This window comes from Phalacrocorax aristotelis, chromosome 1 (genome assembly GCF_949628215.1).
Source record: "Phalacrocorax aristotelis chromosome 1, bGulAri2.1, whole genome shotgun sequence".
NCBI classification, from domain to species: Eukaryota; Metazoa; Chordata; class Aves; order Suliformes; family Phalacrocoracidae; genus Phalacrocorax; species Phalacrocorax aristotelis.
This window is the reverse complement of record NC_134276.1, coordinates 154,643,617-154,659,515: the sequence shown is the minus strand read 5'-3', so window position 1 is coordinate 154,659,515 and position 15,899 is coordinate 154,643,617. Positions and strand designations below refer to the sequence as shown.

Sequence of the window (15,899 nt, the reverse complement as noted above, 5' to 3'; positions counted from 1 at the left end):
CTTTTCATTCAACGACCAAGTTAGGAGGGCTGAGTGATCTCAGATCAACATGTCCCTTTATTTTCTGGTGGGAATTCCCCTCGATATGCACACAGGAAAGCAGATGTCAGTTCTGACAAACCCTGATCTGCTCTGGGCTGTAGCCAATTCCACTTTCTGCATGTCCTAGCAGCTCTCCTTGGTGGTAAAAGGCTGCCATAACCTCATTCCTGTAAGTTAAAGCTCACTCTGGTCCCTTGTCAAAACGCAGGCTCACAAAGGCATGGAAAGATCCCAGTTTTTTACAGAGAGGTGCAGCGAGAAGAGACATTGACCCACTCCCAGTTAGTGGCGGAGCCACCCTACCTGCAGGGATGCCTTCACCAACACAGCCAGCTTCTCTCTCCTCTCCCAGGGCACGTGCTTGAAACCTCAAGATGGGAACCCATACGAAGGCCTGTGTATGGTCCCTAGATCTGTCCTGAAGTCTAGCATATTTTAAATTAGGCTACTAACCTGTCCATGCAGGCTGCAATACTTGTCCAAACTAACACACATCTAAGTGCAGAAAGTGAAATTCAGATTTAAAACAAGGAAGCACAGGGCCCCATCACCACAAGGCTAATCACTCATAGCCCACAAAGACTGCATCTCTGATGGGATGAACATGGAGCAGACTGGCTGCCAGCAAACATCACCTCCCTGTAGGCCCTGGGAAGCCGGAGGAGGGAAGAGTGTGCAGAAGCAAGATGACTCAGAGGAAGCCCTGGCTCCCTGCAGAGCTGGTTGCAGGCACAGCAAACTCCCAGCCACCAGCTTTCCTAGGCACAGGCAACAGTGCACAGGTGCTGCCAAGCTCCAGATGTTTTCCATTAGCAATGGCCCAGGTGTGTAGGGTGGTTATAAATGTGCCAGGGTGGGAGAAGTATAGTTTGTAGGGTATCTGGTAACTGCTTGGGGCACCCTCTGCTTTTACAGCTGTATGTAGCATGGGTTCTTTTTCTCTGGTTGACGAATTTAAGGTAGAAGAGGAGGGGGGAGGGCTGGTATGTGTTGTTCTTTAGGATTTGATAGCTCTGTTTCTATGTGTGGTTACAGTAGTGGATGAAGTACTAGTGGGTGGAGAAGTTGCCTTGGAGGCTTACTAGAAAAGGCAGTGACTTTTGAGTTCTGACTTATACCAGCAGGGTGAAAGGCAGAATCTGTTGTTATTACATGAACATTAACTGAATGGATTTGTATTTGTTAATTCTGGGGTACTCTTCCTTAATCAATGTTACCAAATTACATCTATGAGTGATCAAGGCTTCTGTGTATGTGGGATTGGGGTAGGGGAGTGCATGTGGTAAGTAGAACTAGTGCCTTTAGTAAGGCAAGGAAGAGGGTAGTTAGTCTGCCTATATGAATGACATTATCTTTCTCTCCCTCTGCCCTTCTCCCTCTAACAAAGCAGGCCAGCATCAGCTCTACCTGTTCTGTTTCATATGGTGACATGGATGACTGGGACAACAGCGATGAATTCATTCAGCGACTGGATTTTTCCAGTTGTGGTGAAGAGAGCGAAGACAGAAGCATAAATGAGGAGGACGCCCTGAGCTCGAGCCCTGCCAGGAGCTGCGAGTTCCAGAAGTGGCAAGGGAGTAGTCCTCCACCAGCAACCCCTCAGAGAAAGTTTAGTGAGATTTTCTTGAGCAGGACGAAAGCCTGGGTGAGTCCCACCCTAAGTTCTTCCCCAGCTGTGAGCAAGAGCCGGGGTAATGCTGAGACACCGCTGCACATCACCTGGAAAAAGCTGCAGCTGTGTGACACCCCACACACTCCCAAGGTAATGGCATGGATTGACTCTGTCTGAGCAGGCAAGGTCTGTGGCGTTGCTGGGGAATTACTGTGTGGGTGGTATGGGGATCTGTTGTTAGCTCTGTGGAAAGCATTTTTCTCATGTTGCTGTTGTTAGCCTCCACTCTTCCCTTAGAAACCTGGACCATGAGCTTCTTAACTATGGAAGAGTTATTCTGTGTGCGTGAATATCAACCTGTGTGTGGGAGCAAGTGTCTTGTCTCTTTCCAAGCTGTTGTTAAAACCAGTTAGTTGGTGTTGGGCCAGTCTGACATAAAGAAAAAAAACAAGCAACCATGTGCCTTGGCTGCCCATGTCAGCCTCATGTTCTGCTTAGGGGAGTGGACATCTGTAGCACCTCTGTAGGAAGCGTACACTGAGCTCCCAAACGGATAAATGCATCTCTTCAAGGAGCTCATCATTCCATGGGGAGCTTGGAGACAGGCAGCTGCCCTGACTACTCTGTTCAGCACGCTTTTGGATGCAAGTGGGTTTTCTCTTGAAAAAGAAAGTTGGAAATGGCATTGTGGCCGGGGTATACTTTGTCCAGCAAGTCTGAATCGCCTCCAACCAGCTCGTTGCCCAGTGATGCTGATTCTCTTTTTGTGTGAAACGGAGTTGCTCAGTGAATTTGGGGAAGTGGGACTTTGTTCTCAGGGTAGCAAATGCCTTGTGGAAGGGGTAACAAATCAGTGTGTGCTTGCGGAGGAAGGCTATCCTGTCTTCCTGTATACCACTGTCCTAAAATGTAACTTATCTACTGAGCTAGTTTCTCGGGAGAATGATCCTAGCCCCTATTTTCTGTGAAATTCCTTGTATAGAATATAATAGAACTGCCTTTTTTCTTCTGTAAGCACAAGTGGGACTTGGCATCAGCTTCTCTGTTCCCAGATAACTTCTGTTGTGTGCACTGGCTTCTAGCATTCAAGACTTGCCATGAAGTGTAGCTCTTTCAGTCCTCTCTTAATATTCCTGCTCTGCTGATAGACTGGTTGTTCACTTGCTAAGTGGTACACAGAAGATCAGTCCTTTTAGTGCTTCTGAGCTAGGATTTGCCTTCTGTCCCCCTCCAGAAGCCTGATTATGTGGAGAGAAGGATGATCCTATGGCCACATATGACCAGCTGTGGGGCCATATTTACTTTCTCTAGGGAAAGCAGCATTAAATGGCATCACTCCAAGAATTTTCTGCAATGACCCTTTATAAGATATGTCCCTGAATCTCATCTGAAAATAGGTGAGAGTTCTAAAATCTCTTCCAGACCAGATGGGCTACTGGTAGTGCAGGGTTCTTTTGGTGTGTGCTCTTGTGCAGATAACGTGTAGGCTGGATGCTTCAAGATATGTTGCCTGTGGTTTGTCACCCTGTAGCCCATGAGCAGCAATTGCACTAAGTCAACACTTTCTTTTCCTTTGCTGTCTCCTGGGAGAAAGGTCTTGGTTTCCAAACATGCTGCAGTAGGTGGGCTCTAAAAGGTCTAAATCTGCTTATAAATGAGCCTGGGAGCATTCCAAATCTTGAACATGAGTACATTCCAAATATTGAACATTTGAATGTGAGAGAGCAGAGCCACATCTAACTGCAGACAGGTGAGCACTGGAGCCCCAGCTAGGATGCCTGGCAGAGGAGGGAGACAATTGATTTTGTAGATTTACCCAATCCTGGAGCAGATTGCTAGAGCTAGTGATGGTAGCTGCCTTACACTGTATGGCAGCAGCTACTCTCAGATGATGTTGCAGGAGACAAATCTGCTTGATTATGAAATAGAGCCCTACTAGAGCAGGTGGGAATTACATGCATACAACAGCGGGCTGCTAATGGTATTTTAGATCCTTTTCTTGACTTGTGGCTAGACTAGAATGTAGCCACAATTCTATGGAGCCTCTATGAGGCTGGGTAAATTGGGCTTGGACATAAACTGCTTTTAATACATCCGTATGCAGAACTTTTCTATCCAAGAGCATGGAGATGCAGACAAGATCTTGAGAACGTGATCAAGAAGCATTTTCAAGGTCATAGTAAACCAGCAGCTGAACTTCCAAGTACGGTATAGAAATAGAGGTATGTCCCAGAAGTAGCTATATCTGAGAGTGCAGCATCAATTAGCTGGATGCAGCTCTAGGTTTTGTTATCTTCAAAAACTTTCAGTGAGAGGAGGAAGGAACTCTTGATATAATCCTGGAGCCACGTCTTTCCTCACAAGACCGTGACCACTGTTGGAATAAAAAGATACAAAAGTATCTTGATCTTTATGACAGGGAGAGTTTTGGGTTCCTGAAGGGCTTTTAACTAGAAGAGATATGTTAAAAACCCATTCAGACTTTACACCACTCTCTGAAACTGAAACAAGTCAAAAACAAACTTGTATTTCAAAAAGCTGATGGTTACTGGAGGAGTCAAATCATAGAAAGTAAGTAGATTTTTCTGTTTTCAAATCAACGCTGGGTGTTTCTCTGAAGTTACGTTTTATTCAGCCCAAGGTTTTGGACTAGTAGGTGAAATCCAATGCCCTGTCTTCTATGGGAAGCTGAACTATAGAAGATCCAGAGGTTCCTTCTAAACTTACATTTCTGAAACTTTCTTCTCAAGGAGAACTGTTTTCTGGTCACTTTGTCAGTAGCCATATAAAAATACTTCTGCCAACTTCCCCTGTACTAATGCTGCTTATTGCTGGGGAACTGAAAGGAACCTTGGGTTCTGTTTCATCTCCTGTAAAACCTGTCCTGACCAAACTGATGCAACAGTCCACACTTGACAGAGCTGGGTCTTCCGTGTTAATGCAACATATGATGCAATTTCTGTGTCTCTGTAGGTGGGGAAGATGAGCAGCTGGCTCCTCTTGAGGACTGTGCTTGCTGAAATGGCTCTGCAGGCCTCACCCAAGTGAGCAGGGAATAGGGTGTGAAAAAGCTTAGTGAAGAATGTAATATTTTGTGGAAGGAGAAGAAAACTGCCAAGACTAAATCAGGGATGAAGGGCCTTAATGATTCAGTTATCCTGAGAAAGGGAGCCGAGTTTTCCTTGATTTGCAGGAAAGCAGATATTTTATTCTGACACAGCAGCAGCAAAAACATTTGGTGGCTTATCTGCCACTTTTTTTTTCCTTCTGTCAATACAGAGCCTGTTATCAAAGACAGCTTTTCCTTCATCTGGGACAAAGGTCCCACCCAAAGGCTTCCGACATCTGAGATTTACTCCTGGTGCTGACTTGGATGACTCTACACAAGCTTCTCTTGTCAACATTAATCCCTTTACACCAGAGTCGTATCGACAAATGCTTTTTCTTCCTAATGGCAAGCGGAAGGCCAGAGGACAGCTGTAAGTGAACTACTCTTAAATAACAGGCTGGAAGGAGACTGTTTGAAGGAGATAAGTAAGACGGGGACGTTTAGCACCTGGACTTATTTGCTAACAATTAATCATTCACTTCCGTAGTATTCATTGGTGCAGAGCAAACATTAGCAGACATACGAAGGTAACAGAAATATAAATAAAATCAATCATTTCCTTTGTTCAGAAATGTAAGTGGGGGATCAATGTCTAACCTCAATGCTGCGGCTGTAGGGAAAAATTGTACTACTTTCTCAGCCATGAGTAGAGTGGAGCTTGATTGTTATGCACGTACCCCCACAACCTGGAGCAAAGGATGTGCATGTCTGCATTTAATACAGCTTTTAAGATGGGTGCAGGCTACTGCTGACCTGAAAAGATCTGCATGTGGTCTGGGTTAACCAAGACACAAACTTAGTCTAATACCTGTGCACTACAATGACATTCAACTTCTTTCACAGCCCCAGCTGTAACAGATGCTCAGCTGGGCATTCACCTTGAAAGCACAGCGGGGCAGTTCTCTCCTTCACTAGGAGCTTGCTGTGCAAGGTCATATCCCATGTAGCTTCACCAGTAATAAGGTGTCCAGGAGAATGATGCCCCTGAATGATGCTACTCTGTCCTGTGGGCAGTATTGAAGTTGGTATGTGGAGGCTTTCTAAATGGAAACAAAGACTTCCTAGCCTGGGACTACAGTCTTTAAGGCCTCAATGGTGTATTAACACAGTTAATCTGTGTATTAACACTCTACAAAATATGTCTTTAATTAAACTGTGAAGCAAGGTTTTGAGATTCTTTTGAAAAATGTTTTCATTTCAAATCTTGGTCGGTTTGCTGCACTGAATTGATATATCCAGGCTTCCCTAAACTTCTGTTATAGGAGGGATCCTGATCCAAGGAGCCAGATAAACCAGGAGATACCTACAAAGGTGAGTGTCTGTATTCCCCCTGCCCCAGGAGGGTAAGATGCTTAAGATTTGGTGCTTGATTAAATTTGTTCTGCTATTGGAGTATTAATCATTGCATTGTGACAGAAGTTGAATACCTAGGACAGAATAATTCCAAACTGAATGTTGTATGTTAACATTTGTTTGAGACAACTCAAACTATTCCTATCTCTAAAGGAAACTTGTACTAAAGCAGATTTGAAACTTTGGCAAATAATCCTAAAACTCATTGATTTTGGTCAGGAGGTCTTTCTAGGAAATTTAATGTAATTTGGGTTTCTCAGGGGGAACTGTATTACTATATTATTAAGTTACCGTAAATAGTGACTGTACCTTTGTGGTTCGAAAAAGCTGGTGTATTGCTGTTCCTAAGAATCTATGTACTTAGCATCTTTGGATGTGAATGGAACATGGCTTCTGAATTGCACATAATATATGGACCTGCACTGTAAAAGCACAAACACTGAGCTGAACAGCTCTGATGTGGATAAGGACGGGGGGCAGAGTTTAAGTTGCAGCAGTCACAATGGCAAACTTCTGAAGCAAGGCAGCAAATTCTGTACTTTCCTTCAGTAGGAGAATGTCTAGCTGGGGGGTGTCTCTGTGCCTTGGGGTCCAAGAGAAGCCCCACCACAGCTTACATAGCTACAGGACAGCAAACACTCTCTTACAACTCCACTTACAACCAAGTTCTCTTGCTGTTGCCGATGCCCCTGCTTTGCTGGCAAACCTCAGCGGCAGGGTGTGTTGGCCTGGCTGCATGGGGCAGGGCGCGAGGTCTCGTGTACCTGTAGCCATGCTGGCAGAATTAGGCAGCTGCTGTGGGAACCTGTGTCCCGCAGTCATCTTCCTAGTTTTATCTGGGAGGCAGCCACTCATCCAACTGGCTTGTGGAAACCAAGCCAAGCCTGAATTAAACATCTGTGTTCAGATGAGATACAAATCTCAGTTTTCCTGAGCAGCCCCTTGAATGAAGTATTTTGTCTTGTGCAAGTAGGTAGAATTGTTTCTTGTTATGTGAAACAACTAGGCTTTCTGGAAGAATAATGGTACCCTCTAGCCGAGGAGACTGGTATTGCAGAAGTACTGGTCTCCATGGAAAAACTACAGCTGCACAGTAAATCTGCTACCATGTAAGATCTGGGGTTACCACAATCATTGTTTCCCGTACAAGAAAGCCTCGAATAACTTATGACTTGCTGAAATATAATCTAATCAGCACTCGAGGAGAATAATGTAATATAGATACAAAATTGTGAACTAGGAGGTACCCTTATTCCCTGAGCTTCTTAAGATACTGTAAAATATAGCTGCCTTATGAAATATGACCTGTGGTGAAAGGCTGCTCTTTCATGTAGGCCATATCTTGCTGGCTGTGAGGACTAACTCTTTACCCCCACCCTTTAAGGTCATATACCATATGCTGTAAGAATCACAGCAGTGGTTTCGGTGGAAACCACTGAGCAATGTGAGCTGCTGTACCTGTAAGGGATGCAGGAGGATGAAGAAAAATCACTTAGCCCACTCTTGTTCACTTCATGCTCCACTGCTTATGTCTTCTTTACTTATCTCCCCTGCTGGTAGATGTCACTCTACAAGCAGTACCAGCAGCTCCTATTTCCCTAGTGACCATTACTGCAGCAACAATGATGTTCCAGCTGTTTTGCAGGCTTTCAGTGCTTTGTGGAAAAGTGGCTCCTGGTGAGAAATCGCCGGGAACACAAACGGGTACACTGGCACCTGCTAATCTGCTGTGAGTCAACAGCTGGTGCTTCAAACCTGATGAGAGCCTGAACTGATGCAGAATGTCCTTGCTGTAGGCTACCTTAGCTGTCAGAAAAAGCAGCTCTCGCATAGCTGGAGCCACATTTAGCCAATGCACCAAGCTTCTCTCCTGAGCTCAAAATAGGCAATAGCTCTTATTTAACCACAAGTTCAGTACGTGAGTCTGGCTAATTCAGAGGTACTGTACTTCTACCTACCGAGGCTGGTAACAGGTTGTCTTGAGTCTGCAGTAGCTGAGCAAGAGATGAGTATTTTGTTGTTGCCTGCTGCTCATCCCTGACTGACTCCATCAGCCATGGGTCTAGGAACTCTGAACGGCTGCCAAGAGAAGAGATGTGATGGTAGTAACCCAAGGAGGCTTAGGCACATACAGCCAACTAAACTACAGTTCTCCTTAGCTGCAATTTCTACCTCTATGGCTAGAAAGTCATGATTTAGAACAAACCAACCAACCCAAACAAAAAAAAACCAACCCCAACCAATCCCGCCTAAACCAAAAACAAACAAAAAACCAACACACCACCACCCTCAAACTTGGCCAAGTCAGGCCCAGATGGCCTTTTAGGTCATCAGAAAAAACACATGCCTAAGTGAAAGGTAGTGTTTTAAGAAGAACTGGCAGCATACCTGCATGCACGCCTGGATCAACATCCAGAATGGGAGAGGGAGCAGCAGAGGTGTTCTGTGAGAGTGAGTGCTACACAGATCTAAAAACATAACAGATGTTATTAGCTAACTCTTGCAACTGATACTTGTCTTTGCTGGTTTTGTGACCTTGTAGAGATATCCTCTGAAAGAGAGCAATATGGTTTCCCGCTACAAGAAGGAGTTCCTGGAACTAGAAAAAATTGGTGTGGGGGAATTTGGCTCTGTCTACAAGTGCATCAAACGCCTTGATGGATGTGTTTATGCCATCAAACGCTCCAAAAGGCCTCTGGCAGGATCCTCGGATGAGTGAGTGTGCTAGCTAGAAACTGCCAGTTGAAATGATGGGCATATTCTTGGGAGGTGTGATGGGGAAGGAGGGAGTGTGGATCTAAAGGTATGTGAGGGGTGGCATGAGCAAAAACTGGCTGCTGTTGCACTCCCAAGTAACAGTTGGGAGAGTGGGGGAAGCTACCACTTTAGGACTATTGGATATAAGTGTCTGAGAAAGGGAAGGAACGACATGCATTGCTAAGTGAGATGACAGCTTACCTGAACTTCTCAGGTCCATGCAGCCAGTCTCTTTAAAGTAATAACTGTCAAATAGTTCATTTGTGGTATGTCCCTGCCCTGCTCTACAGCCAGCACTGCTCACATCTGTATTGACAACCCAGTGTTGTCCTGCATGCTAAAGCAAAGTCTTTGAAGCTGCATTTGCCTCTAACAAACTACCTGCTCAGTGATTTATTTTTTGACAGCTGCTCAGCACATTTGAGCAAGGGCAGGTTTTGCTTCAGCAGCTGTGAGAGCCAGTCTGTCTGCCAAAAGCCAAAAGAAAGTCCTAAACACCTCTGCTTTCCCTTTTTCAAGCCAGGCTGAAAACCAGGGCTCCTCTCATGGTCCCAAGCAGGATCCTGACACCCTGTCACCACTGCTTTTTCTGTGCATGCTTCTCTAGGCAGCAGGCACTGCGCGAGGTTTATGCTCATGCTGTCCTTGGACACCACCCCCATGTTGTGCGCTACTACTCGGCGTGGGCAGAGGATGATCACATGATTATCCAAAATGAACACTGCAATGGTAAGAATTGTGACGTTGTTAAAGTTGGAGATCTCAGGATGGGTGCAGTTACCTTCTTTTGTACTTAAATATGGGATGTCTGGCTTACAGCAAAGCAAACTGCACTGGGGCTACAGTTCCATGGAGAAGCCAGTAAGGTCTCCTAATATTTAGACAAAGCTCTGAATGGTGCCAATGTCTTACTAGTGAATACCCTCTAATTTGTGGGATTTTAAAACCATTTCTCTCTGTTGGCTGGCCTGGAAAAGTATTCCCTATGCTGATGCTTAGAGCTGTGCCTGGGACTGTCCAGGTAAAACCTGATATGAGTGACTTGAGCAGCTGACTTAAGTGCTAGGTTTGTTTCCAAGATACATTTCTTAATGAAGGGGAGTAATGATTTGAAGTATGGTTACCTAGTTGAGATGAAGGCACCTTGCATCTTGGCTAGGAGAAAGGGCTCAACAGCTGCAGAGGAACAGAGCTAAATAATGAGGTAAACTGTAAATGGGGTGCTGCAGGTGGGGTGGTACACCCTCACTTTAGCTTGCCCTTGGCCATACCGCTGTTTGAGAGGCTTTGGAAAAGATACCTCTGGCTACCAGAGGACCTGAAGGCAAATATGTAGCGCTCAACTTTCAACTGCTCCTGCAGTCCTGGGGCTCAATGACGAGTGGTGATAGCTGTTTGGAGTAATGAATTCAAATCTGGCGGAGGTGACCATGAAACATAGTGACCTTTGCTGCAGCATTGATGCATCTTTTCTGTTCTAGTGGATGAACATCTGAGACTAGAGGAGAAGTGGTGAAAAGCAGGCTGATGGAGGGAGAGGCCATGGTATTTGCTAGCCCTGGAATAGCTGGAGTGCCTTAACTGAGACCCACAAAACTCTGTTTCTTTATCAAATGTTACATTCTTCAATGAAAAAGCTGCTAATGGGAGCTTAATTTCCTTGCTCCACCATTCGTATACCTGCTTTCTGCCTGTAAGCTTGGCAAAAGTAATGAACTTTTCCAGTATTCACTTGCAGCAGCATCATCACTACCAGGTCAGCCCTTCTGGTGCTGTAGGTAGGGCTGCAGTTGCTTAGTCCTTGGCAAGCAGGAGGCAGGGCGCTCCGAGGCAATGGAAAGGCTGAAGCCAAACGGTGGTGTCCAGGTTTGGTCACTATAGCATATACAGCTGGTCTGATCGGGGTTTGTCAATAGCAAGCCTGCAAGTGCTAATGAGCAAAGGTTTCTGCTAAGCTGTTTCAAACATGCTGCTCCATAAAATCTTTGACTGTTTTCACTTAGGTGGGAGTCTCCAAGATGTGCTGTTGGAAAATGCAAAGCTTGGCCAGTATTTCCCAGAAGCAGAGCTGAAGGAAATACTGTTACAAGTCTCCATGGGGCTAAAATATATCCACAACTCTGGCCTTGCACACCTGGATATCAAACCTAGTGAGTACAGTGCTTTCCTCTTTTGTGGAGGGTCCCACAAGTGACCCCTCCAGGGGTAGGACCTGTAATAGGTCCTTCTGACTGGCCTATTACAGTGCTTCAAAGGAAAGACGATCTTGCCCTAAAAGGTAAATGCCTTGTGATTTTTTTGTTTGTTTGTTTTAATCTTGCCACTATTGCCGCTCTAAAACTGAGTGTTCTCTGGTAGTTGGCAGCATTTTACTTCCGTCTCATGATCTTCATAATCCTGGCTCATGGGAATCACTTTCACACTGGTGGAGCAAGTAAGGCTGCTAATGAAGATGGGGACTTCCTTATTTGCTGCTGTCTTGTTGCACAACGCTTAACCTTTGTACATGAGAGCTGGAGTGAGAAGTGAATATTTATTGTACCTACCCTGAAGGATTAAGTTCCTGCAAAAAATAGCAACAAGCTTTCTTCTCTGCAGCTGTGGCTGGGCTCCTCCAGGGCAATGCTCCCCTATGCAGACATGTAGTTATGCTCTTATAGGGGGGCTCCTCTTCCTGCTGAAATCATGCTTCTAGCTTGGGGGCAGAAAAGCTGATTACACTAGAATATCTTATGCACAAGACAGACTGTCTTCTGTCAGCTGTATTGCTGAATACGTGAGCTGGGCAGAAAGCAGGCTAATGGGTGGGAAGCATGTGCGTAGTTTCTCTGGCTGCAAAGCTTAACTAGCTTGACAGGTGGGATTTTTCACAAAGTTGTCAGGCTGCTGCAGTCTGGCTGCTGATATCACACTATAGCTAAACTTCACTGTCTTGCAGGTAACATCTTCATCTGTCACAAGCTGGCAATTGCAGGCCCTGCCGAGCAGGATGAGAGTGACAGTGAAGATGAATTCTCTTCTGGTGTGGTGTATAAGATTGGTAGGTTTTAGCCCACTTTGCAACTAACTCAAGATTAGGGCTGCTCATTACTTTTAGATACTGCTCTGTCCCGCTGGCTGAAGAGACTTGCATACAAAACTCATACCATAGTCCTGAATGCCTCTGGTACTTACCAGAATTAATTCCTCTAAGGACACAAGTCCTAGAGAACTCATGTGCTTGTTTCCACCCCAGATTCCTGAGTAGGAGCAGGCTTGCTCTCTTACTCAGTATTTCCCAATTGCTCTGTTGGTGCCTGTAAAATGCAGGCTTTTATCGATGGAGGAGATCTACATCAGTTTGCTCCATTATTTGCTTGTTCTTTGTCTCAGGTGACCTTGGCCATGTGACATCAATAACAAACCCCCAGGTGGAAGAAGGAGATAGACGTTTTTTGGCCAATGAGATTTTGCAAGAGGTACAGCTGCTAGTGGGGTGGTGAGGGGAACAGGGTGGTGACCAAGTGGGGAGAGATCCACTGTACTGAAATCATTAGTCTGGCATATTCCTTGCCTTATCTCCTCTTTGTTGTGTCTGATCTGCTGTGAAATTGGCAAAATCAACACTTTAAGAATAGCATTGGTGTGAGTCTTGTCATGTAAATATTTAATGTACTTTGTCAATTACTTTATCACTGTATTATTGCAATTATTCTACCTGCGAGGGACAAATGGGGCAAAAACCTTTGTCAGTTTGGAGACATTTCATGTCATGCACCCAGCTGAGATTAAACTGCTGGATGTGACTACTGAGGAATATATGCACCCAGGCAAATGCCTTGTACAAGAGACTGATCAGGTAGTGTGGAGAGGTGGGAGGCACAACACATCTCTCAAACTGGCTGCGGTTTTGACATTTTGGCAGTGAACAAAAAGCGAAACAGTAAGTAACAACCAGCTTGGATACATTCACCAGCTCAGGTATTTAAGTGACAGTATCTTTGTGCTGCAAGTGAATTTAGGAACGGTTAAGTCAATATATCACATGCAGTCTTCAGGTTTAGCTGGGCATTGCTAGCTTAATGCCTTGTGGTAGAGGCTGGAGGTGCACACTTAGACCATCCTCTGGATTTGCTGTGGTGATCCTAATGTGGGCTGCAAGCTCTTCATGATTGGGTGAAAGCTAATGGGCTATTAATTACCAGTACTACTTGCTATCAATATTTTTATCCTAAAGAGGAGAAAACAGCTAACTGTGATGGTGAAGGCAGTGTCATACATACACTTGTTTGGCTGTTTCTTTTTGAGCTGTTATCCCAACCCAACTTTGTTCAGTATAGCAAGATGTTCCCTTCCTGTAACTGTTTATCTTTTCTCCACAGCAATACTGCTACTTGCCGAAGGCAGACATCTTTGCCCTGGCACTCACAGTGGCTCTAGCGGCTGGCACGGCTCCACTGCCTCACAATGGGGCCATGTGGCACCACATCCGCAAAGGCAATATCCCACTGATCCCCCAGAAGCTTTCTCACTGCTTTCTTGAACTCCTCAAGGTGAGGAAGTTGTCTTGATAGAAGGAAGGTTTTTCCAGTTGGCATGTGACAGAGGGAGTTAAACCCTGAACTCCTTTGTCTTCTAGCTCATGATCCATCCTGACCCAATGGAAAGACCTTCTGCCACAGCTCTTACTAAACATCCAGTTCTCCGTCCCTCACGTGGAAAAGCTGTGCAGCTCCAGAAGCAGCTAAATGTGGAGAAGTGCAAGACTGCCATGCTGGAAAGGTAGGGCTGGCTTGGGCCTGACGGGGAGAAGGCATGGGACAACAAGTGCCGGTCACCAGGCTTGTACGTAGGGTGGTAGTGTTGGGAGACCCAACATGCAGAAACACCCAGTCAGCTCCTGTGCCTAGAGTTGGAAGGGTGTTGGGGCTGTAGCAGGGACTTGTAGTGCCCAAGCAGCTGCGGCTCACTTCTGGCTTTGAGAAGTTGGCTGAATTAGAGCGGTGAACTTGCATGCTTACTGCAGCCACTGATGATGGAAAATACTGATACAATATGCAGCCAGTGGGCAGATGAGGAATTGATACTGCACTGAGATAGTGGTCTAGCACAGAAGGAAGAGAGATACCAGGTGGTAGCAGACATATGCTTTCCCCTTGTTCCCTCTCACTGCTGTTGGCAGTAATGGTTTGTGGTGCTGGAACCTAGGAAATGCCCCACCACCCCTGAGTGCAATAGTCAGCTGGGGAAGAGGTTTTCCATGTAGACAGGAGAGCATATGCTCTGTGAGAGCAGCAAGCATCAGGGAGACAAGGCAACTGAAGAGAAGCACTGATCTAAGTTCCACCATTCACAAATACCTGAAACAATGGAAGAAAAACTGAGCTAGGAAGGGCTTTTCATACTGGCACCAGACTAGGTGTGCAGTGCTGACCTGATACATAGTTTTCTTTTGGTAAACCTTCAAAGCTGATTTGTTCTGAAGTAGAAATTTTAGGGAAACCTACAGTAATCTCCATGTCACCCTCTGGCATCAAAAGTCACCACTCTCCAGCAATGCTGGAGTACTGCAGTAACCCTCTTGTTCAATACTGTTCATAGCTTTCTTTTGTAGCTGATGGGGATTCATGCGTGACGTGGTTTTCTTCCTCTCCTTTCCCTCCATCTCCCCCCTGCAGGGAACTTAAAGCAGCCCGCCTTGCCCAGACCCTCATGAAGGACCAGCCCTTAGGAAGTGCCAAGTTGCAAGAGTCTGAAACCTCTTCTAAGCAGAACAGCAAGCGCCTGGTGGGAGGGAAGAGCTGTCGCTCATTTAGCTTTACTTTGGGTTTTTGAACTCTGTGTTGTCCAAAAAGCTCTGGCTGCTCAATGGCCCTGTGAAAGCAGAGGGTCTGCACAGGCCAGTGCCCCATATTAGCTCTCCCTGTTATGGTTTTTGGTTCCCTCATTAGGTGTGATGACATGTTGGCTGAGGGAAGAATGACTAGATTACACGTGTCAGATCATGGGATTTTAAGATTATTGTCCTCAGTCTTTCACCTGAGTTTAATTTCTTGTGTAACTGGTCTTGATCTAGACTAAGAACGGCTTTGCCATACAGGGAAAGGGTGGCATTTCCCCTACTTGCTTCCCTCTTTTGGTTGGTCAGGCCCAATTATCGATGGTGTTTTTGTGGTCTTAACAGTCTGGCCACCTGGGTGTCTTCAGAGGGGAGGAAGTGTCTGTATGTGGAGACACATCTACAGCTGGGTCCTCCTGGAAGTGAGGAGGTGGAGACTATGGCAGACAGTTTTAACTACACATCAGGAGACAGACTGGTTACATAGCATCCCTGGTGGACCTGGGATGCAATTTGATGGAACTTCACTGAGGGGGACAAAGAGTAAAAGGAAATGCTTTGGGTTAAGGGGGCGTTACTTGTGGAGGTTGAAGGAAAATTTCCCCTCCCTTAACTTTCAGCAACCAGCACAGTGTCACGCAGCTGATGTGGTTATGCTTTTGCAGACTAGGCCCTGATGCCTGACTTGTTTTATGTGGATCGCAAAGACTCCTTGCTTAAAGTGGGGGGAGTGACTGTCATGGGCTGGCAGGTGGGTCTGTGTGCCTGCTTCCCTCCCAACATCTTACATGTGCCACAACTACCTGCTGGCAAGCTGCAGCCTCAGGAAAGATGAGGGGAAATCAGAGCGGGCTTTTTTTAGAGTTGCCCATGTAAAGTGTGTCTGTATTTAATACTTATTAAATCTCAGCCCTCTGCTTAATGTGACTTTCTGAATACTCATCAGCTGCATGCCGAGCTGTGCTGGTTGGACACGATGGCATGCTACTACCAGGGAGAGTGTGAAGCTGGTAACGTGGTTATCTTCAGGTTTTACTGAAGTTTGTTTTCAAGTGTTGGACAGTGGTGGCTTTTAAACTGTTAGATCCTATCCTTTAAGAAGCGAAACGTGCCAATAAAGATTTTAATCCTTTTACATATGACGGAGTGATTTTTTTTCCTTTTTTTTTTTTTTTTTTCCTTTTCCCCTCGGTTTGGCCCTCCTTCCC

At 45.6% G+C, this 15,899-nt stretch overlaps 1 protein-coding gene across 1 annotated transcript; it reads left to right on the top strand.

Moving 5' to 3' along the window:
* Positions 1 to 1,441: 1,441 nt before the first annotated feature.
* Positions 1,442 to 15,824, top strand: WEE2 (WEE2 oocyte meiosis inhibiting kinase). Its single transcript, XM_075117007.1, has 11 exons — positions 1,442 to 1,804; positions 4,934 to 5,133; positions 6,026 to 6,074; positions 8,659 to 8,831; positions 9,481 to 9,602; positions 10,877 to 11,023; positions 11,812 to 11,913; positions 12,246 to 12,331; positions 13,235 to 13,405; positions 13,492 to 13,634; positions 14,531 to 15,824. Exons 1-11 carry the CDS (start codon positions 1,472 to 1,474, stop codon positions 14,685 to 14,687), a joined length of 1,683 nt encoding a protein of 560 aa, XP_074973108.1. The 5' UTR covers positions 1,442 to 1,471; the 3' UTR covers positions 14,688 to 15,824.
* The last annotated feature ends 75 nt before the right edge of the window (positions 15,825 to 15,899 follow it).